At 39.0% G+C, this 23,872-nt stretch overlaps 1 protein-coding gene across 2 annotated transcripts in view; it reads left to right on the top strand.

The window, feature by feature from the left end:
* Positions 1 to 226: 226 nt before the first annotated feature.
* LUG (transcriptional corepressor LEUNIG) overlaps positions 227 to 23,872 on the top strand; it is a 74,137-nt gene continuing 50,491 nt past the window's right edge. The window contains exons 1-8 of one of the 2 annotated variants that reach the window (XM_089990028.1): positions 227 to 678; positions 762 to 859; positions 948 to 1,057; positions 1,409 to 1,804; positions 1,908 to 1,996; positions 3,527 to 3,614; positions 3,693 to 3,768; positions 4,064 to 4,113. In XM_089990028.1, the coding sequence (XP_089846154.1) occupies positions 647 to 678; positions 762 to 859; positions 948 to 1,057; positions 1,409 to 1,804; positions 1,908 to 1,996; positions 3,527 to 3,614; positions 3,693 to 3,768; positions 4,064 to 4,113 (939 nt within the window). In that variant the 5' untranslated portion in view covers positions 227 to 646. The remainder of the gene's footprint in view (positions 679 to 761; positions 860 to 947; positions 1,058 to 1,408; positions 1,805 to 1,907; positions 1,997 to 3,526; positions 3,615 to 3,692; positions 3,769 to 4,063; positions 4,114 to 23,872) is intronic. The other variant, XM_089990027.1, reaches the window with a different exon arrangement.

Raw genomic sequence — 23,872 nt, forward strand, 5'->3', positions numbered from 1 at the left:
TATGTTCTAACCTTAGTAACTCGAATCACCGGGCGTCTTTCTTGAGTTATTGAAAAGACACGCAGGAGGGAAAGGACATTTCTCATCATAACCTAAAAAAATATGCTAACAATGTCTTTTTATCAAATGGATCTGTTGGTCATTGACTCAAAAGAGACGTAGACATTGGAGATATCATCCACTGATGACAACCCCAATTAGACAAATTAAAAGAAAATAAAAAGAAGAGATGTAAAAGGACAATCGAATGTGGCGTTGGGCTGCTGCAGCTGGTTCTCTCTCTAAATCGCTCTCTCTTTGCTGTGACTTGTGAGAACTCAATCCTTTCAAGCCCAAATTCCTCAATCATCAGAATCCTATTCTTTATTACCTAAAGCTAAAGAAAAATAGAGAGAAAAAGAAGAGGGGAGGGAAAACCCACATCCCCACTGAGCAAGGTCCAATTGTTAGCTCTACCCAATGCCCAGAAACAAGCCTTTTCCTGCTCCCCCCTTCACTGGGAATGTCTTCTCCCATGCAACACCTTGAAAAGAGGGTACCCAAACTCAAACCCATGGCTTCCTTCTTGTACTCTCCCTCCTAGGATCATTCCTTGATCTCCTTTTTCTCGCTTTTCTCTTTCTGGGTTCCTCTTTGATTTGTCATCATGTCTCAGACCAACTGGGAAGCAGATAAAATGTGAGCCTCTCAATCAAGGTTTTTTCTTGTTTGGGGTTTCTTTGGTTCATTTTTCTTCTTTGCTGATGTTGGTTGTTGGATAGGTTGGATGTGTATATCTATGACTATTTGGTGAAGAGGAATTTTCAAGCATCAGCCAAGGCCTTCCAGGCTGAGGGCAAGGTCTCCTCTGACCCAGTTGGTAAGCAGAACCCAATTGAATCCAGAACAAAAATTGGTCTTTTTGGGGTGTTTCTCTGATAATTTTTTTGGGGGTTTTCTTGTTAAAGCCATTGATGCACCTGGAGGTTTCCTCTTTGAATGGTGGTCGGTTTTTTGGGACATCTTCATTGCCCGGACGAACGAAAAGCATTCCGATGTCGCGGCTTCGTACATAGAGGTAATCCTTTCTTCTTCATCGTTGTCTTAGTCTTTCTCTTCTTCATTATCATCATCTATTCACTATGTTTTAATGCATTTACAGTCGCTTATTTTAGTGGTGGTCATTAGGAGTTAGATGGAAGCATCGAGTTAGGAGGACTCAATATAGGAAGATGTTGTATCGTGGTTGTTAACAAGATTGAATGTATAGTTGATTCTCCTAATGCTACCAAAGATGCCCCCTTTTTGAAATTGAGATTACCATCTTTGATAACGTTTTCCATTTATCATGTTGGTGATAAGCTGTATGTGTATAAACAAAAAGGACCCCTTTTTGCGGGTAGTGGTGTAAGGTTTGGTGTTGATGCAGACTCAGCTAATAAAGGCACGGGAGCAGCAACAGCAGACACAGCAGCAACCTCAGCCTCAGCTGCAACAGCAGCAGCACCAGCAGCAACAGCAGCAGCAACAACAGCTGCAAATGCAGCAGCTCATAATGCAGAGACATGCAGTGCAGCAACAGCAACAGCAACAACAACAGCAACAGCAACAGCAACAGCAACAGCAACAGCAACAGCAACAGCAACATCAACAGCAACAGAGGAGAGAAGGTGCCCATCTTCTCAATGGTACTCCAAACGGTCTTGTCGGCGCTGAACCTCTCTTGAGGCAAACTCAGGGTGCAAATGCTCTGGCCACGAAGATGTATGAAGAACGGTTGAAGTTGCCGATGCAAAGAGACTCCCTTGATGATCCATCCATGAAGGTTTTTGCCTGATCTGTTTCCTCGTTTTCTTCCACTCTTTGGTGCTTGCTTTGAACTTTTGCGTGTCAGTTTTATTTGATAATATCATTGTTATGTGCCACAGCAAAGGTTTGGCGATAATGTGGGTCAGTTGTCAGATTCAAATCATGCTTCAATGTTGAAGTCAACAGGGGCACCTCCGCAACCTACAGGGTATGTCATTTCTCATTTCCAGCACTTATATTGTCGACTTGTTGACCTTCTCATTAATGTTAAAAGGTTCCAGTATGGAAGTATATATTCATTTTTGCGTGCCCCTGTTCTCAGTGAATAAGAATTCAATTACTTTGCATGTAGGGATGACAGTGGGGCGGGGCGGGGCGGGGGACAAGGTCTCCACCCCCGCCCCACCTCAAGATTAGAACCTCCATCCCCGCACGGGGATGGATTTTAACCTCCACCCCCGGTTCAAACGGGGATGAGGCGGGGCGGGGCGGGGATTGAGGCGGGGACGGGGACGGGGGGGAGTGAATGTCCATCCCCCGCCTCCATCCCCGAACGGGGATGGATTTTAACCTTCGTCCCCGCCTCCATCCCCGTTTCATACCCTTCATACCCGGTCCAAACGGGGCGGGCCGGGCCCCGCTTTCCTCCAGTCCACTGCCATCCCTATTTGCATGCATGCCTAAAAGCTGTCTTCACCATTCCATATTTTGAAAGCTATGTCACACGGACACTCCATTTTGCCCTCTGGACCCGTGTCAGACACACGTCTACACCTGGACACGCCATTTTACCCTCCGTACGTACAAGTTTGTATTCAATTTATAATTTATAATTATATTTTCAGTATATAATATATATTTTAGATATAACATATATATTTAGATTATATTCAGTTTATTTTGTATTTATGTGATATATCGGGTTAATATTGGCTACTAATGAAGGTACATAACTAATGAGTAGAAATCATTTTTTCTTAAAAAATTTCAAATTTTTGGTGGATCAAATGTTACCGATGCGATCTACATGGTTTGTTTAGTAAGAAACTTGTTTTGAATCATGTGATTATGACAAGTACTCTTTTAAAGAGGTCCAAAAATCAATGGGCTACAATGTGCCAAAATTTCATAGCTCAAAAGATCACATTTTTACATCAGATCCAAGGCTTGATCCTTAACAAACAAACCATGCTGAACACATTTATGTGGTTAGATTGAGTCGATACAACTTGCACCTATGATTTCTAGGTCATTAGTTCCGTACCTTCATTAGTAGCCAATATTAACCCATATATATATATATATAGCCGTGTCCTTGTACCCACATTTTTTAGAATTATCGTGTCGTACCTTCCGTACCCACACCCATACCCATACCCATACCCATACCCATACCCATACCCATACCCATACCCATACCCATACCCATACCCATACCCATACCCATACCCATACCCATACCCATACCCATACCCATACCCATACCCAGGTGACATAGTTTGAAAGCCATTTTGGCCTCTAGTCTTTGGGATAAACTGCATGTCCTTAAAATATTTGACAACATATTTTCCTTTCTGTTGTTCCTTGCTAATTTTTCTTGTGATGTTTCTTTCTTTGTTTTCATGTTTCTTTGGTTCTATGTCTCTTTTGGGTTTCTGGATATAAATGTGATAATTGCAATGCCATTGAGCTTAATCATGTCACTAAATTTCTGTTGCAAAATTGCAATCATTTTTAGGCAAGTGCTACATGGGACTGCTGGAGGCATGTCAGCTGCTCTTCAGCAAGTCCAAGCACGGAACCAGCAACTTCCAGTACCTACACAGGTGTGTAAGATATGGTGAAACAATATAATATTTTTTCTCTATTCCTTTCACCTTTTTCTAAATAAAATGGCGAAACAGGACATAAAAGGTGAAATAAATGCCGTACTGAACTCAAGAGCAGCAGGTCCTGATGGGTCATTAATTGGCGTTCCTGGTAATGATTGTTTAAACAAGATTTTTCTATGGTTTATTTAATTTTTTCTCACAGTTTTCGTTATTCAATTTCGTGAAATAGCCCTGATAGCATTTTAATCTGAGACCCTTCCACCAACATAGTACCATTCTGTAGTTTATATTATACCGAATCTGTACCATTTTTACATTTTCCTGTTTAGTTCCTCATTGGACAGCCTTGCTTGTACTTTGGAATTTTATGCAATTTCAAACTCATTGGAGGTTAATTCCATTTTAATTATACATATGTATCTAACAAAGGCCTATCTTGACAGGAGCCAACCAAGGCGGTAACAATCTGACTTTGAAAGGGTGGCCTCTCACGGTTAGTCTTCCATAGCGTGGAATCACTTATTAGTGGTTGTTCTTGTACATACCCCTGTTGCAATTAGTGCTATGTTATGTGTCATGTAACATCAACACCGTATTCTAAGTATTCTTTAGCTTGTACGATTTCTTGAAGTATGCGTGTAACATTGGCTGTTATATTTTTAAAAAGAAAAACAGTCATTGGTTCTAAAAGATCCAATTGTTTGGTCAAAATAATTTGGTTGGGAATTTATTTGATATTTTGTGGTTAAACTGTCCAATCTTTCGACTATCCTCTCTCACATTCAAAAGGAAATCAGGTAATGCATGGAGCTGATGTGGCCTCATGATGATTATTGCTGGTTGGGCATGGAATCAGTTTTTTGTTGGTTTATGCTTTGTTTGCCAGCGGTTGATCTGTCTTTTCCCATGTGTGCCTTCTTGTCACATATGCCTCTTCTGACAAATATCTAATTCGTTATTGATTAGCAATATTTTAAGTTTGCTTCGTGATAAAAAATATGTTACACTTTTATGGATGGATCGATGGAACCAATAACTATACCTTGGATTTATTCATATCAGATGGTTTAGACTTTAGATCCAAGAGTCAAAATAAGAAATCTATTTGCTTCTTTGACAAGTGTCTTTAAGGATGAGTTAAATTAGGATTGAGTCTTTTAGTTTATATTTATTAGGATAAATATGTTATGGGTTAAAATAGGAATAGTAGTTTTTAGTTATTTTATATTTATTAGGATAAATATTTTATCGAGAATTCTTTAGGAATTTTTCTTAAGAAGATTAGTTTGTATTCAGAGTTTTTTTTTTTTTGAGGTTTAAGACTTTGAAATACATATATGCTATGGACTTTCTTAACAAAACAAGTTAATTTTTTGCTATTATTCAACTTTGCTTGTATTTTGACCTTGAGGTTTCAACGGTTTGCATGAGAAGATGGTTAATCTTCTTGTTGTGGGCGTTATCTACATCATTTGGTGTTATATCGTTATTATCTTTCAAGGTTCTTCTTCCTGTGTCAACCCCATGGTTGTACATAAAAGAACGAGGAAGCTGCATTCATGTATTTCATATTAGAATTGAGATGATGGATGGTCTCAGACTCTCAAAAAGCAACTCTGATGAATAAAGGAAACTTTGTGCATTTAGCTACCAAAAATGTGTCTAGGTCCTCTAGGGTGATTACGACTCAAGAAATATCTAAAAGTTCTCTGTTTCATCATGCTCCGGTGACAAGCAACATGAAAGGGAGATTGACAATCAATTATGAATTTCCAATTTGAAAGTCAACATTCAAATATTTGGAAAGAACTGGATTCATGAAAATTCAAGAGATAAGCACATGAAACCCAATGATCCTTGTTAAAAGTAATATTCATAAGTCTGGTGGGGTGGTCATATGCAATTTAGCATAATTACGTATGCCTTCTTGTAATCTTGTTCCACCTAATCACCTATTTAAATTGGTGATTAGGGTTAATGAAAAAAGATCGAACTCTCTCTCTCTCTCTCGTCCATCTCTCTCTCTTTCTTGTTTCTTTGAAACAAAATATAGGTCTGACAGACTATAACTTGGTATCAGAGCGGGTCTCCCTTCTGGGAAGACGCTGCTGCTGAGGTTGCTCAAGGATGCTGCGAGTCGTGAAGTGTGAAGCAGGAGTGGTGTCGTTGATCTCTCTCTAGGATGATGTTGGTCGTGAAGTGTGAAACAGGAGTGGTGTCGCTTGATCGTGATCAGACTGCTGCCAATCGTGAAAGGTGAAGCAGGAGTGGTGTCGCTGATCATCGTGATATGCTCGTGGATTTAAAAAAAAAGAGGGAAACTTCTGCACAGGTCGTGTGTGCTGGTGTCGTGACCGTGACTGTGTTGCGTTGAGGCTGCTGCTGATCAGAAAGTGTTTGGCACCTGTGTATCGTGATCTGTTTGTGGGTCCGTTGCGTGTGCTGGTGTTGTGACCATGACTATGTTGCGTTGAGGCTGCTGCTGATCAGAAAGAGTGTCTTTATCATCGTGAACCAGTGATATGAAGCTATGACTTGGATCAGGTTGGTGTCGTTCCAAGTGGAGATCTGGTCTGTTGAAAGTTTTTGTCAGACGCTGATCTGAAATCAGATTTGATCGCAGATCTGGAAAGAGAAGAGTAGAAAATAGTGTTGCGCAAAAACAACAAGTGTCTTGTTGCTGTCCCTGGTGAACAAATTTTTGTTGTTGTTGTTATGGCTGATTCAAGTGCTCTAAATAACGACGAAAAATCAGAGGCCATTGGTGAATATAAGGCCTTTGCGAACCCCTTTTCATATGGATCCTCAGTTAAGCAGGATGATACTAATTATGCAAGGTGGTTTCGCACCTTCATGATGTCTATTTCTGGCCATAAAAAAAACACATCCGGTTGGAATTAGAACCCACTGAAAGAACATGAAAATATGTCTCCTTAGACGAAGACAATGACATTATGATGTCATGGATAATGAACAGTGTTCAACCTCATATAGCTGATGGACTGATTTATTATACCTCAGCTAAACAAATGTGGGACAATCTCCATGATACATATTCTCATGAAACCAATGTGAGTCGTATTCTTCAAGTTGTGCAGGAGATTTATCAATTACAACAAGGAGATCCGACTTTGGCCCAATACTATGTTAAATCTGCTTTTGAGAGGTTAAATGCACACAGACCCTTATGGTGCACCAAATAGAAGTCCCATCAGGAGCAGACTATGGTTGCCCGGTTCCTTACAGGATTATCATCTGATTTTTCAGTTGCCAAAGTTCAAATGCTAACTAGTTCTGATGTTCCTACTCTTGCAGAAGCCTATAATCGTCTGAGTAGGCTTGCCATCACTCTTCCTCAAACTCAATCTGAATCACAGGCATCCGCCCTTGCAATCACCTCAACTCGTGGAAGAGGTACTTTCTTGACTTTTCGAGGAAGAGGTCGCCGTCGAAATACTGGAGGAAGAGGAAGGCTTCAATGTACATATTGTGCTAAACTGGGACATCTTGAAGATAGGTGCTGGGATAAGACTGGTCGATCTCCTATCCCATCATCCAAAACGAATGTGTCCAAGGCTCAGGTTGCTAAACTCGAGGCAGAGAACCCCACTACTTCCTCCAGTGATTCGATTATTCTCAGTCGTGCAGAGTATGATGAATTGGTGTCCCACCGGCTTCCAAGTTCGAGCACTCCTATGCCTGTTGCTGATGTGACATGCTCTACAAGTGATAGTCTGAGTTGTCAAGGTAGTAGATGGATTATTGATTCGGGTGCCTCTAGGCACTTGTGTGGGACTTCCCATAATTTTTCTAAGCTGCATCCTATTGCCGAGCCTCGCAATGTTATACTTGCTGATGGGAGATCTTTTCCGGTTGTAGGCCAGGGAAACATCCCTATATCTTCCACACTTCAATTGACTAATGTCTTCACGCTCCTTCATTTCCTTAAAACTTACTATTTGTTAGTCGTATTGCTAAGGAAAATAACTGTAGGGTGATATTTGATCCTGTGTGTTGTATTTTTTAGGACTTGCTGACGGGGAAGATGATTGGTGGAGGCCATGAGGAAGGTGGTGTCTATTATCTACATCAGCCGGTTAGATCAATGAATTTTGTGTCTGAGCCATCCTCCAATACCTATCAGTGGCATCTTCATCTTGGTCATGTTCTGTTGCCAAAGCTTCGTAGACTTATCCCTCAGATTTCTCCGTTTGATTCCTTTCAGTGTGACGCCTGTCAATTGGGCAAACATCAAAGAAGCTCCTTTCCATCTAGTCAGAGTCCATCAAGTCAAGCATCGTTTGACATTTTGCATGTTGATGTATGGGGACCTAGTAGAGTACCTTGTCGATCTCAGTGTCATTATTACTTAGTTATTGTTGATGATTTTTTCAGATTGTCATGGGTTTTCTTAATAAAAGAAAGGTCGGCGGTTGCCTTCATTCTTATGTCTTTTGTCATTATAAAGACTCAGTTTCACTCTCTTGTCAAGATTATCCTCACTGATAATGCTCTCGAATTTAAGTCAAATGAATTATTACAATTTTATCGAAATCATGGCATCCGTCCTCAAACCACTTGTGCCCATACATCTCAGCAAAATGGCGTTGCAGAGAGAAAACATAGGCATCTTCTAGAGGTAGCTCGCACTCTTATGTTGAAATCAAATATGCCACCCTCATATTGGGGAGATGCTATTCTCACTGCTTGTTATCTCATTAATCGTATGCCGTCTTCATCCTTGGAAGAACAAATTCCCTTTCAAATTCTCTATCTTAGTGCTCCACTATTCCCTATTTCTCCCAAAGTATTTGGATGTGTTTCCCTTGTTCATAAACTTGGACCTAACCGTGATAAATTATCTGCCCAAGCCATCAAGTGTGTCTTCCTTGGATATCCAAAAAATCAAAAAGGCTACCGGTGCTATGATCCCATCTTCCGTAGAGAGTATGTTAGTGCAAATATATCTTTCTTTGAAGCTGTTCCTTATTTTTCCACCACTGCATCCAGACTACATGTTGAACATGGTGATACATTGCCTCTTCCCATTCCTCCTTTTCCCTTGGAGTCATTTTCTCAAACTATCTCTCATTCTCAATCTTCCTTAACTGGTCAGTATCATGATCCTTCTCTGGTGTACACTCGCAGATTACCACCTGAATCAACACCTACATCACTGCCTTCGTCAGAAGTAAGTTCTCTTGAAAATATTGAGATGTGTAATGTTGATGATGATAGACCTATCGCTCTCAGGAAAGGTAAAAGACAATGCACGTTACATCCTATTTCCAAGTTTGTTTCTGAGGCACACCTTGGGGTTCACATGAAGAATTTTATCTTTGCTCTTTCTGCCACTTCTGTACCACTTAATCATCATCAAACGTTATTAGATCCTAAGTGGAAGCAAGCGATGCAGGTTGAGATGGATGCCTTGCTCTCATGTGACACATGGGATTTGGTTGTTCCTCCCACTGATGCAGATATCGTTGGATGTAAGTGGGTCTACACCATTAAGTATAAGTCGGATGGCTCAATCGAAAGGTACAAGGCCCGGTTGGTCGCCAAAGGGTATACTCAAACATATGGGGTTGACTTCTTTGAGACTTTTTCTCCAGTAGCTCATCTTGGGACTATTCGGTTGGTCATATCTGTAGTTGTTCATTAAAAGGTTTTAAAACCCGTGACTCGGGACTCAACTCGTTCTTTATTGACTCGTGACTCGGCGGGTCAACTCGGTGACTCGGACCAGGTTTTGTTAACTTTTGATTTTAAAAGAAAAACAATTTATAATTTGTCTCAAACCATGTTTTTCAGTAAACAAGAGATCCTTGGGTTGTGTAAAGGCATGTAATCACTGAAACTGGGAGAGAGATGTGACTCTTTCTTAGGTTGCTTTTGAGCTGATAACAATTGGCATCAACTAAATTAGCTTGGTTTTTGCTTGTATTACTTCCTGGGTTTGTCATTTTCTAGTTAAACCATTCATAGAGAGCAGTAGCATTGAAAAATGCATAGGCTGATCTCTGCTAGACTATCTCACAGGAATATTCCCAACTTACCAGTTACCCTTGTGTCATGCCCCCTTATACAGTATTCTTAATGAAAAATTGAACAACAATGGCATGCCATGTGTCCTTTTTGTTGTCCATGTGACCATATATAAATGTACATCCTTGACAAATGAACAAAGGTCATTAAAAACAACTAATGCTGTAGCAAAAAACTCTAGGATATCCTGCTAAATGGCCTTCAAATTTCTTTTTTAGACAAAGGACTATGGAGTAAGTTGAAGAATAACTATGGTGTCAGTTGAAAAATATGAAATTAAGTGTCATGACAAAAATTCTCGAAAGAGATGCAGCATATAAAATCCTGGTTGTTCACTCCCAAACAGAGCTAAAACTCTTTTCCCTATGAACACTGGCTCCTAATGTTGTTTCTTATGAATTAGCGGGATTTTTGTATTTTGATGGTTCTGTGCATTGTCAAGCAATCAAGAACTTATGTGAAGCTCTGTTGACATTTGTCTTATTGGTAGAAATTTATGAAAACGTTACGAATCCTCTCTTGAGTGACTTCTAGCTACTGGCTACCACAAGGCCAATTACCAGTTTCCAACATATACTTAGTTCCTTAATTTTATGCTTCTGATAATACATGATGAATATTATAGTTGATTATGCTATGATAGTGATACTTAGTACCTGTTACGAAGTGTTACGAAGTTAACACACACACAGGGAAGATCCAAGAGCACACATACCACAAATCCAATGAGCACATCAGTCCACCAAATCAGCCAACACAAGGACGACTAAGGACACACTCACAAGAGACCCTAAGGGTCTGTCTGATTGCTTGTCCAAGATTGGACAGACCCTTAGAACATAACAGACAAAACACATGTTCTGTCTGTAACAACCGTACTTCGTCCCATGTTTGTTTAACTCAAATAAAAAATCAAATTTCAAACATCCCAGAACTCGCCCGAGTCAGGCCGAGTCAAGCCGAGTCAGGCCGAGTCAAGGCCGAGTCTTGTCAGGCCGAGTTTGCCTTGTCGGGTTGACTCAGCGAGTTTTAAAACCATGGTTCATTATAGATGGAGTTTATGCCGGTTAGATGTGAAAAACGCCTTGGGGATCTGTTTGAGACTGTGTACATGCAGCAACCTCCCGGGTTTGAGGTTCAGGGGGAGTGGAACAAGGTGTGCAAACAAAAAAAGACTATATATGGTCTTAAACAAAGTCCCCGTGCATGGTTTCAGAAGTTATTTGAAATTATGTCTTCATTTGGCTTCAACAAGTCCTCTTCAGATCACTCCTTGTTTATCAAGAAAACCTTCGCGGGTATTGTGGTTATGGTTGTATATGTAGATGATATTATTCTTACAGGGAGTAGTGCAAAGGACATTTCAGACACAAAGATTCATCTTCAGAAGCACTTTGTCACAAAAGATCTCGGTTCTCTTAGATATTTCTTGGGCATAGAGGTGGCCAGAAACAGTGAGGGGTTAGTTCTATCACAGAGAAAGTTTGTACTTGACTTACTGTATGCAACAGGGATGTTAGGTGTCAAACCAACAATGGATCCTAAACTGCATATGTATGATGAAAAAGCAGAACCTATTGACAATAGAAGTTTTAGATCCTTGGTTGGTAAGCTTCTATATGCCATTGTAACAAGGCCAGATATCTCCTTAGTTGTGAGCAAGATAAGCCAATTCATGGACAAACCTACTCAAGTGCATTGGCAGGCAACTACGATGATTCTCAGGTATTTGAAATCCTCCCCTGGAAAGGGATTGTTATATAAACAAAGCTCCAACCTGGATATAATTGCATACTCAGATGCAGACTATGCAGGGGCCATCGATGATAGAAAGTCCACCACAGGGTTTTGCGTGTTTGTCGGAGGAAACTTGATTACTTGGAGAAGTAAAAAACAAACTGTGGTAGCTCGCTCCAGTGCTGAATCAGAATATAGAGCTATGGCTCAAACAACTGCTGAAATGATGTGGGTTAGGTTCATTCTAAAAGACCTTTTAGTGATGATTCCATCCCCAATGTTGATGATGTGTGATAATCGAGCAACTACCTATATAACAATCCAGTTTTTCATGAGAGAACGAAACACATTGAAGTTGATTGTCACTATATACGTGACTTAGTGCAGGCTGGGCATATTTCTACTAGTCATGTGAGGCCTCTTGCAAGTGCAGGTTTCTCAAGATGTTGCAGCAAGCTGAGCATGATAGATATATATGCTCCAGCTTGAGGGGGAGTGTTAAAAGTAATATTCATAAGTCTGGTGGGGTGGTCATTACATAATTTAGCATAATTATGTATGCCTTGTAATCTTGTTCCACCTAATCACCTATTTAAATAGATGATTAAGGTTAATGAAAAAAGATCGAACTCTCTCTCTCTCTCTCTCGTCCATCTCTCTCTCTTTCTTGTTTCTCTGAAACAGAATATGGGTCTGACAGACTATAACAATCCTCATAGAAAATGTGAACAAGGGCCGATTTATGATGAGTATCCTGATGAAGAAAAGTATATATGTGAACATGTTATATCAGAAAGAAGAAATTGAGGATGACTCAACTGATATACAAGTTATGGTTGATGAATTTGCACCCGGTGGATTTGATGAGAATTGACCCACAAACTCTTTCATGGTATGACCTGTGAGAAATTTTTGTTAGGCTTGAACATTTAGCTCTTATGATGCCACTTCTCCACAACTAGTATTTCTGCTCCTAACTTCATATGAACTTCTGGATTTGACCCAACCTCGTTGATTTGCATCGAAACTAGGCTTGACCAGACTGCATTTGAGCCTATTTCACAACCTGGCCAATGTTGGCATTTTCACAGCCCGAAAGTGAAGTCTAGCTGGGCTATACCATGAAGATTTCTCATGGTTATAAAGTTATAAAAGGCATGTTCAAGATGGTTAATCCATGATTCAATCTTGCGAGGGTGCTATTTGGGTGGCATCCCAACTAAACCCTAGCCTAATTTTAGAAAGGCAGAATTTGGTGTTTCTCTTCACTTGGAACCACCCTAGTTTGCACCATATGTTATCGGGTAGGAGCAAATAGTTTCACCCAATAACCATGAGATGTTATCTAATTCCAAGATTGTTTGGATTAAACATAGTGCAAATGGTTTAAGTACCATTATCACTTGAAATGGTCCTAAATAGTGTAAAAGACAGTGCACATGAGGTGCTTGCGACCTTTACTGGGTGCTTGGTTGGTGTGCATCACATTCTCACATGCCCGATTTTCCCTATATGGTAGCTAACCCAACTTGGAGCCCCCATATGCATGTGGATGTGGCCAAATTTTGATAACACATGCATCTCAGGGTTTATACACCCTATGCGAGTATGACAGCTGGATTAAATAAATTGCAAAAGTCTATGTCAAACAAAAAATAGTTAGGTGGTTCAAATTGTCAAGATAGCCTAGCTTTTGACTGTGGATGCTATTGGCATTAGCATATTCTGCGTGCAACCTAGTCAAAGTTGGTTGGGTGTCTGTTTGACACAATCTGCAGTCCTGCAGTTCTAGAGGGTTTTGGACTGACATTTAGACCAATTCATGGGACATGCACATGTAGGCAGTGAACAATAGGCTGCTCTTGTCTTTTGTTGATCATGTGGAGGCCAAGAGATTTGAGACAAGTGGTTATGAAACTCCACATCAGTGGCAGTGCAATAGCTTTATTCAACTAATGGACATAGAGGGGGGAATTTAGCATAGTATGTTGTGTTTTTTTGACTATGGCAACTGTGATGGAATTGATGCAGGCTTATGTATTGAATTCATAGTTGCAAAAGTTGAAAACAGAGAAATGACAACCACTATTTTCTCATAAGAAATTGATTTTTTTTTTATTTTTCTTGTGTTTTTATTGGCAAAGTATCAACACAAAAAATAATTAAAAATAGAAAACAAATATTGACAAAAATAAGGAAAAAATGAGAATAAATTAATTTTGGCTAAAATTTACCATTTTAAACCGCTGGCAAAATAGTGCATATTTTTTTGTTTTTTTAAAGCATTGCCAATATTTGTCACTATGATCAAATCATGCTGTCATAAGTGGTGGCATGGTATATGCAGATTCATGTCAGTCTGGTTTGATGAAAATTACTTGGATTGGTTGGATGGAAGTGGGATTTGAACAGCAAATGGAACAAGTTTTAGACAAGCTAGGTGTAGGTTGACAATAGCAAAACTGACATCTATTTCAGTTGGTTAGTAGCTTCAGTATGGGAGGTCAAGATAACTAAGTACAATCTCAGTGTGATCAAGTCAAGCTTAGTCGAAGTCATTGGACATGTACAATTTAGCGTTTCTTAAAAGGAAGGGAAATGAGAGCAAGTGTGTCCGAGTGATTTTCAACATTTCCTGAGAAAAGTTGAAAAAAGGTACAAGCGATTAAAGCTGGCTTGAGGGCGAGGCTCTTCAAACCAGGAGATAATAATTAGGGATGGACATCGATTGGGTATCCGTCCGGTATTGGGTACCCAGCCCGCCACACGCTGGGCTCAGGCTGGCATTTGAAAACCTAGCTTGAAAAAAATCAATTCAAGCCCTGCCCGATATGCCATCAGATCGGGCTCGGGTATTAATGCCAGCCTGAGTCAAGCCCTTATACCCATTAAATATATGCTAAAGAATATACACTCACCCCAGAACCCAACTAGGGTTAAAGCCTAGTCAGCTATAAAGGTGGCCTTACGCAAGGGGTGGTTGCAAATATTTTATAGAGAGCGAGTGAGGACTCGATATGGGACTAAAAGTCTCACACTATTTGATGCAAAACCTTTCTTTGTCAGTTTCCTAACTTCATTATTTGTCTTATTTATTAAATGTTGTTACCAAAAATTGTAGCTGGAAAGTTTTATGAGGTGCGCCTCCATGCATAGAAAAGGTGTGCCTCAATGCATAGAAGGATGGGCATGGTGAGTGCTTAGTTCTATTTCATTCATTCAGAGGAATTTCTCATCTGTTCTCTATAAAAGCTGAAGCCTTCCATCCCAATGTTGTATGATGTGCCACCGATTTAAACCATCCGGATCCAGCTTTTTCTGATAAAAATCATGTGTGATTTCTGAAATGTCTTTGAAAATTAAATTATATTTCTCAAATCTGGGCCAAAACCGTGTTTGGATTTTCAACTTTGCAATCCTATTGCCTTGATCTTCATAACCCATCCAACCAGCCCGATGCGGGCCTAACAAGGGGTACTTTCAGGGCCTCATTATCCGATCCCGAGCCCAATAAAAGTCAGGTTGAGCTCTTGGCAGACCTGGGTGTGGTTTGGGCTGTCGGGCCCTTACGAGCCTCAAATTGGGCTGGCCAATGTGCACCCCTAACAAATGGCAGTAGGAAGAAGCCAGTAACTAGAGATATCAGTTCGTAAATTTTTGTTTCAATAATAGCACATGAGGCATAAATTTTTTTTCATTATTTAATTGTTTAAGAAATATTTTTTGATATTTTAATATATGAAAATATATTTATTATTGAAAATATTATTAAAATATTAAAATATTACAAATTATTTCCGTATGTGTCATGGGCGTGTCACGTCCCGTGTCCTCATGTTGTGTCATGTCCATGGTTGCCAGTTGAGGAAGCGGGAAGCGGGAAGCGGGAAGCGGGAAGCGGGAAGCGGGAAGCGAGGCACTTTCAAAATTTTAGGAAGCGGGAAGCGTGGGACCGCTTATGAGTGAACCAGGAATCGTCTCGGAAGTGACCTATGAAGCGAACTGGAAGCGAGGGGGAAGCAAAAAAAATAAAAATAAAAAATAAAATAAAAACAAAAAAATTGAAAAAATGAGGGAAGCGTGATGGGAAGCCAACTTCCCATTAAAGGGAAGCATGCTTCCCATTTAAAAATGGCACTTCCCCGCGCGTTTCAGAAGCACGACGTTTCGCGCTTCCAAAGCGCGCTTTGGGGAAGCACGCTTCCCCACTTACCTAGGCGCTTCCAGTAACTCCGGTCATGTCGCTAGACAAAAGACCAAAAATGGTATATCCCTGTGAGATAGCTTGGATCTATTCAAGGCCGAAGTTCCAAGACTAAACAATAAAATTGGAAGCCTTTTAACTTCTTTGATGAGTCTCTTTAAAGAGTTTGGTTAGATTAGCAATATATTTACTAGTTATATCATTTGCAATTGCTTGAATCTTGGGATGCTTCTTGGACCAATCATATGCTTTCCTCTGTTTGCACCAGACTCTATGTGTTCATGTGTGTGTGCATGTGCATGTGCATGTGCATGTGCATGTGCATGTCTATGTGTGTGCAGGCTTTTGGCATGTGCATGTGTGTGTCTGTGTGCATTCGTAGGCATGGGCATGGCATGCATGTCTGAGTGCGCATGGGTGCGTGTGTGGGTTCACTAATTTCAGTGAGCTGGGTTGCTAACAACATGAGGTCCACTTTGTACAAACTAGTTCACAGTCTGCTGGCAACTCCACTTAATACTGTCACACTGGTCTGACCATCTGTACCTCCAATTGCAATTTTAGCTTAAGGCTATAAAATAAAGTCAAGGAATACACTTTGGCAAAGAGTTCCATCTTATGTGGGATGAGTACTTCATGAAATGCTTGGCAAGGTTACTACCACGGGTCTTGCTGAACTGGTGAGTCAATCAATTATGAACTTAAGGAGAAAGATTGTAACATAATTGAAAGGAATTGCTAAATTTGAGTCGGTAGTACTAGTATCAGTTTTGTCTGTGTGGTTACCTGACATAGGTTGGGTTCAAGGATTGTGGAAGAGGTTAATGGGAGCACTCAGTATCTCTTGCTATTCATATGGTGTGGGAACTTGCTATTTCTGCCAGATATCATTCATTTTTCATGAGAAGCCTCGTACAAAAATATTTAATGCATAATTATTTGCTGGTGATGAAAAACTAAAAATAAAAAGACTATACAGTCCCTATTAGACTGTATTTATTACAATTACAAAAAAGACCAAAATACCCATGATATTATATATACATTATATTTTAACACTCTCCTTCAAACTTATGGTGGGATCATTGAAAGTTTGTTAAGAAGAAAAAACAATCGTAGTAGAGGAAGAGATTTGGTGTAGAAGCTCGCAATCTGAAATTCGAACTGAACATATAGTAAAGCAATGGTCTCCTTCAAGTGTTTTTCTCAAACATAGTGACAATCCATATCGATGTGCTTTATTCATTCATGAAATGTGTGATTGATGACTATATATACGGCACTCTTGTTATCACAAGATAACTCTGAAAGTAAGGATCTCATTCACATGACCTTGGTTGTTGTTTAGCCATCGCCCTATATTCAGCTTTCATGGAAGATAAAGACACTTTCAACTGCTTTTTACACCTCGAGGATATAAGGGAATCACCCAAAAACACACACAAACCCATAGTTGAGTGTCGGTTATTGGGATCTTCTCTATCAGATTCAGTATATGCAATAATATTTAAAGATGAGGAAGATGATAAGAATAACCCTTTAGATATTGTGTTCTTAATGTATCGAACTATTCTCAACACCACACTCATGTGAACAAACGAGGTGCATGCATTCTTGCTTTTGTTCACAACTGCCATTTTGATGCATGGCATGAATTTTATTGAAGTTATTTTATCTAACTAAATCATAAAGTGACCTCTGAATGAGGAACTTTCAGAATTCCTCTCAGATCTGTTGAAGTTGTTTATTTCACATCAATAGACTTGGATAGTGACATGTATATCAGGGATATTTGTTGTTAAAATGTAAAATATTTTTGTATTTTGTATTTTTTATTTTTTCTTATTTATTTTTTGTATTTTAACTATCTAGTTCAAATAGAACTAGATAGTTAGAGTTTTGGTCAAGTTCCGGTTGGAACTTGACCAAACTCTAGCCATTGGAGCTAGTCCAACGGCTATAAATCTAGCCGTTGGACTAGCTCCAACGGCTAGAGGGAGAGCTCTCCCCTCTCTATTATAAATAGGGGTACATCCCCCATTGTAACTCACTTGTAGAAAATGCTTTTTAAGCATTTCACATTTTAATAAAATTCATTTTTTTTTACTTTTGTGTTTTCCATTTTTACCCTTTTACAGGTCTTGTGTGAAGTGTCTTTCTAGACACTTGTTTGCTTGGTTCAAGTGCTTTGGTGGAACTCCACCACTTTCTTACATGGTATCAGAGTTGCGGGGTTATTAGATCATGGAGAAAGGTCGCCTCGGTTTCCGTGCCCCTTGTGCAAAAGGTGTGTTATCACCTTATTCTTGCAAAAGTGTTTTGTCACTTGGAGAGAAGTGTTTCATCACTTCATTATCGACTTCAAAACGTATCATTTGAAGGGCTTCAACATCATTGTATTGTATCTAGTGTTGTTAAAAACGTGCCTCAAGGCGCAAAAAGCGCGCTTCGCCTCGAGGCGAGGTCCTTTTTGCCTTGAGGCGCACTTAAAAAGTGCAACATCGTTAAAGCGTACGCCTCATGCGCCTTGAGGCGTACGCCTTGAGGCGAGGCGCGCATTAAAAATCGGATGGTCCGGACCCGAGTTCGACCCGGATCCGGGCCCGTATTCTCGAACAATCGAGAACCTACGTCTTTAAAAAAGACACAGGCGCTTCGGGGCGAGGGAAAACCCTCGCCCCTTCTCTCTCCACTCCGTCCCCTCTCGTCCCCCGCCACTGCTGTCGCCGGCCACCACTCGCTGCCGGCCACCACCCGTCGCCGATCATTGCCTCTTCCACCTTCTTCTTTCCTCTGCTGAGAAGGCATCAACGACCCGCCGTGCCAGCGACTCACAACCACCGCCATGCGACCACTCGCCGCCGCCACTGCTGTCACCAGCCACCACTCGCCGCCGTCGCCACTGCTGTCGCCGACCACCACTCGCCGCCGACGACCTCTGTGTTTTCCGGTGACAGGTAAAGTTCTCTGTTTTCTGAGACATCGGTATCTGAAGTTAACAATTTTCTGGGTTTTCTTCTACCCTTTTCGTTTTTTATTTTGTTTCTCTCTCTTTCTAGTTGCTTTTCGTGATTTATACGTAGATGTGTTTGTTTCTGAACAATATGTTCCTTTGTTTTTATGTTATTTTGCATCTAAATATGAATGAAATGATACCATTTTTATCTTTAAATGTAATTGGTATGTTTTCTTTCCCCTGTTGACTGATTTCGTTCATTAGAATTAGTGGGTTCCTCTTTTTATTAAGTTTCATCTTTTTTTTTTGGTGTTGATTTGTGTGAACTCATCTGATTAAGATATTTTAAGTTTCATTAAAATATGTATTTTTTATCCCTGTCGAATTGCTGGAATCAAAAGATCTCTGTCCTCTGATTAGGAATTTTCCATATATTCCCCCTTTCTTATGTTAAGCATCTGAAATATTCGAACATAATGGTGACCTCTGTTTAGCATATTCAATATATGTTTTTTTTTCCTGGCATTTTCACAATTTCTTGGGGTTGATCTCCGGAGAAGTTCTTGATATACCTTCTTGTTGAATTCTAGGGATGGTTATTTTGTTGGTTTAACATGCTCTTCTTTCTTCGAAAAAAAGGAAGACAAATTTCGTTGGTGTTTTATTTGTGTTTTAAGGATATTTTTTGTCTTTTGTTGGTGCTTTTTTGTGATGGTATTCATTTCAATCGATGCAAAATTTGTTTGGAGTGCCTTGGAGTTGGTTGGTGTTTTCTTTTTGTTTTTGAGAAGAAATCTGGGATCCAAACCACCTCCACTCTATCTCTACTGTGTGTGTGGCTATAAGTGTGCATTATTGAATGAACTTTGAGACCCAATTAAAAAACTGACCTAATTATATTTATTATTTTTTTCTCGTCAATTATGTTTTTTTCTAGGATTCGTATAGCTTATACACCAAGATTGTCTATTTTGCATTTGTTTTCATGTATTGTGGTCATCAGAATGCATGATGTTAATATATATTTTGTGTTATGTATTTTTGTAGTTGAACAATGGCAAAAGATATAGGATGGGATCATGGAGTTAAAGTTCCAAATCCTATTAAAGATCCCAAACTCGTAGGACATGTAATTTGCAATTATTGTCATAAAGAGACTACATGAGACATCTATAAGCTAAAACATCACTTAGCTGACACAAAGCATGTGCGAAGCGGTTCCACTTGACGTGAAAAGATTTTTTCAGAATCATCTAAAGGATCGGAGGCTAAAGAAAGAAGAGTTAGAACAAAACAAGTTGGATATCGGGAGAAGTGTTTATTTTGGATCATCAACCGACGATAATGTGAATAAAGAAGCTAGTGGATCAGGTAGTGATGCAAAAACAAGTGCAGCTGGTCCTATGGACCTTTTTGTGAACAAAGAAGCACGACAAATCACAATAAACACTGCTTTCAAAAGGGATGAAAGAAAAAATATATGTTGTGCCATTGGTAGATTTTTTTATGCAAATGCTTTATCATTTAATCTTTGCAACAATCCATATTTTGGTGCAATGGTAGAAGCTATTGCAAATTATGGGCGAGGGTTCAAACCACCTTCTTATCATGAGATAAGAACATGGATTTTGAAGGATGAGGTAGATTGTACTTATGAAATTTTGAAAGAGTTCAAAAAAGAGTGGTCAAAGGTTGGTTGCAGTATTATGGCAGATGGTTGGACATATGGGAAAGGAAGAAACTTAATTAATTTTCTTGTGAACAACTCATCTGGGACAGTATTTTTGAAGTCCGTTGACATCAGCGACATAAAAAAAACTGGTGCAAATTTGTGTAAGTTGTTTGAAGAAGTTGGTGAAAGTAATGTGGTGCAATTCATTACAGATAATGCACCAAATTATGTGGCAGCTGAAAATATGTTAACAGCAGGAAAAACATGTTTTTGGACACCATGTGCAGCCCACTGCTTGGATCTTATGTTAGAAGATATTAGAAAGATATCAATTTTTAAAGATACAGTGGAAAAGGCAAAAAAAATTGCAAGATACATTTATAGTCATGCATGGGTATTAAATTTAATGAGAAAATTCACAAAGAAGAAAGAACTTCTGCGTCCAACCGTCACTCGTTTTGCCACAACATATCTTACACTTCATAGTATTGAATGTTATAAGAAAGAGTTAAAGTCGATGTTCTTATCTTCAAATTTTAGAACATCTAATTACTATAAGAAATCTGATGCTAAGAACATTTCTTATATTGTTCTTAATGATCATAAGTTTTGGGCTGCCATATCATATGCAATTAAAGCTACACTACCTCTCGTGAAAGTGTTGTGACTCGTTGATGCAGACGAACCTGCTATGGGATTTTTGTATGAGGCAATGGATAGAGTGAAGGAGGAAATTGCTTCAAACCTTGACAATGTCCAAAGAAAATATAAACCTATTTGGGATATCATTGATAGACGATGAGATTTGCAACTTCATAAGCCTTTGCATGCAACTGCCTATTATTTAAATCCATATTTTCATTATGCTGACAACTTCAACCCTGATGGAGAAGTTATGGGTGGCTTTTATGATTGTGTTGAAAAATTAGTTTCTGATACAAATATTCGGTTGAAAATTAAAACACAAATCGATGCATTTAAAAAGACAAAGGGCTTGTTTGGCATAGAGGCAACTGTTACAACAAGAAAATTAAAAAGTCCTGGTAAGTTTGCAATTATGTTGTTATTTGTTAATATTTTTTTATGTTTTTATTAATTATGACATTCTTAATGTTTTTATCAATTTTTTATTCTTTTATTTGAATGCAGCTGATTGGTGGAGTTCATTTGGGCACGAAAATCCTGAGTTGATGAATTTTGCAATTCAAATTTTAAGTTTAACATGCAGTGCATCGGGCTGTGAGAGGAATTGGAGTACTTTCTCATTGGTTTGTGACTTTGTATTTTATTTTTGAAAATATATTTTTATATGTTTAATTATCTTATATTTGATTATCAATGATTTGAAATTATAGGTGCATACAAAACGAAGGAATAGACTTGAATAAGAGAAGATGAATGCATTGGTTTTTGTAATGTACAATATGAAATTAAGAGAGAGAAATATGAAGAGGAGGGCTACCAAAGACCCTATATGTCTAGATCATATAGATTCAAACGATGAGTGGATTGTGGAGAAGGAAAATTCAGTGTTGCCAAGTGATCCCAATTGGTTGGAGGATTCATGGTTGGATCCGAACTTCGACATAAATGCCATTGAACATGTGCCTATTGAAAAAGTCACTTCAACACATGTTTCACAAAGTGGTTCTAGGCAAGACATGTCTTCAAGAGATCGAGGTAAAGTTATATTCCTTTTACCTAGCTATGAATATAAATCTATGTCACACGGACTCGGCTAGGGAGGTGCCGCACCCGAGTCGACACGCCCCGACACGGGTGCGGCTTCGGACTCGGCCTAGACGCGGTCAACGCCGAGTCAGACTCGGTCAACGAGTCGAGGCCGAGTTCGTCCACATTTTGGACTCGGTCAACTTTGACCGAGTCCAAAAATGTCTATTGAAAAAACTAAAAAAATGATTTTTTTTATATAAAAAGAGACAGTGCACAGTGCTGTGCCTGTTTACAGTGCACAATGCACAGTGCACAGTGCACAGTGCACAATGCACAGTGCATGTGCCAGTGCACAGTGCATGTGCCAGTGCACAGTGCATGTGCCTGTGCACCATGTGCACAGTGCGCACAGTGCCTGTGCACAGTGCGCACAGTGCTGTGACTGTGCACTTTTTAAATAAAATAAAATAATATCTTTTTTTTAAAAAAATAAAATAAAATAAAATAATATATATATATATATATACCCGCACCCGCACCCGCACCCGCACCCATGTGACATAGATATAAATGTATTTTTTTAATTACATAACATAAATATTTAATGCATGATTTTTTATTGAAGGAAAAAGAAAAGCAAAAGAAGTAATTGAGGACGTGGATGAAAGTGTAGATGATGAAGAGTCAGAGAATGAAGATGAAGAAGAACCTATTTATATGGATTCTTCAGATGATGATATTGAAAACTTAAATATTGATGATGACGAGACACAACAAGAGCCTAGGTCCTAATTCATATCATAGAGCTATTGGCCATTTATATGTTTTTTGGGACTTTCAGTTGTAATTGTGAATGTTAACACTCTCATTTTGAAGAATTCTGGACAAATACATTAACATTTGGTTGTTAATGTTAACATGCATTTTTTAATTATGACATGATGTTGTTAGTGCTAATATGCATTTTGTTGTTAATATTAGTTTTTTATTGAATGAATGCTCATATTTACGCAATTAGATACTTATATAGATCAAGTTGTTGCATTAATGTTACTTTTACATGTAAATCTCATATTTTTTTTCGTATTTATTTGATATTTTTTATTTCGTGTTGGTTGACGCTTCATTAATAAAGCATTTCTTATTTATTTATAATTTTAGATCATTTTTATAGTTTTTTTTTAGTTTAATTTTTTTTAAGGCTTACGCTTTGCGCCTCGAGGCTTACGCCTCGCCTCAGATTTTAGTGGAGCGCCTCGCTACGCCTCAACGCTTTTCACAACACTGATTGTATCTCTTTCCTTTCTCACACATTTTTTCTTTTTTTTTGTTTCTTTTTTTCTATCCTTCTTCTTTCTCACCCCTTGTAAATGATGGATGACAATGAAAAAGTCACCATCATCCCCATGAAATTAAGTGACACAAACTATGAAACGTGGGCTTCAATCATGAAGCACCACATATGAGGTAAAGGCTTATGGGGAATCATGGATGGTTCCGATTCAGAACCTAAACTATCCCTTACCAAGAAAGAGGGAGATAAGGAGGTCTCATTATCGGAGGAAGAGAAAATCAAGGCTTTAGCCTCTTATGAAAAAAAATGGAAAGAGTGGAAAATGGGACATGCAAAAATAATGTCATGGCTTATCAATAGTGTTGAGTCTGATGACATTAAAAAATGTTCTAGTCTTGCCAAGTTTGATCATGCCAATAAGGCATGGGAATACCTTAAAAATATGTATTCCCTTAAAGATATTGCACGTGTGCAATCTTCAAGAGAAGGTTCATGATGACCCAAGGTGACAAATCAATTCGAGAATATTACAATAGGCTATCCGAACTCTGGGAAGAACTATCTCTTTTGGAACCCAAATGGCACTGTGCCAAGGATATTGAGCTTTGTCAAAAGCAGCTCGATGTTGAACATTTCTACTAGTTTATAACTGGGTTAAGGCCAGAAT

This window comes from Nuphar pumila, chromosome 15 (assembly GCF_984573655.1).
Source record: "Nuphar pumila chromosome 15, dmNupPumi1.hap1.1, whole genome shotgun sequence".
NCBI classification, from domain to species: domain Eukaryota; kingdom Viridiplantae; phylum Streptophyta; class Magnoliopsida; order Nymphaeales; family Nymphaeaceae; genus Nuphar; species Nuphar pumila.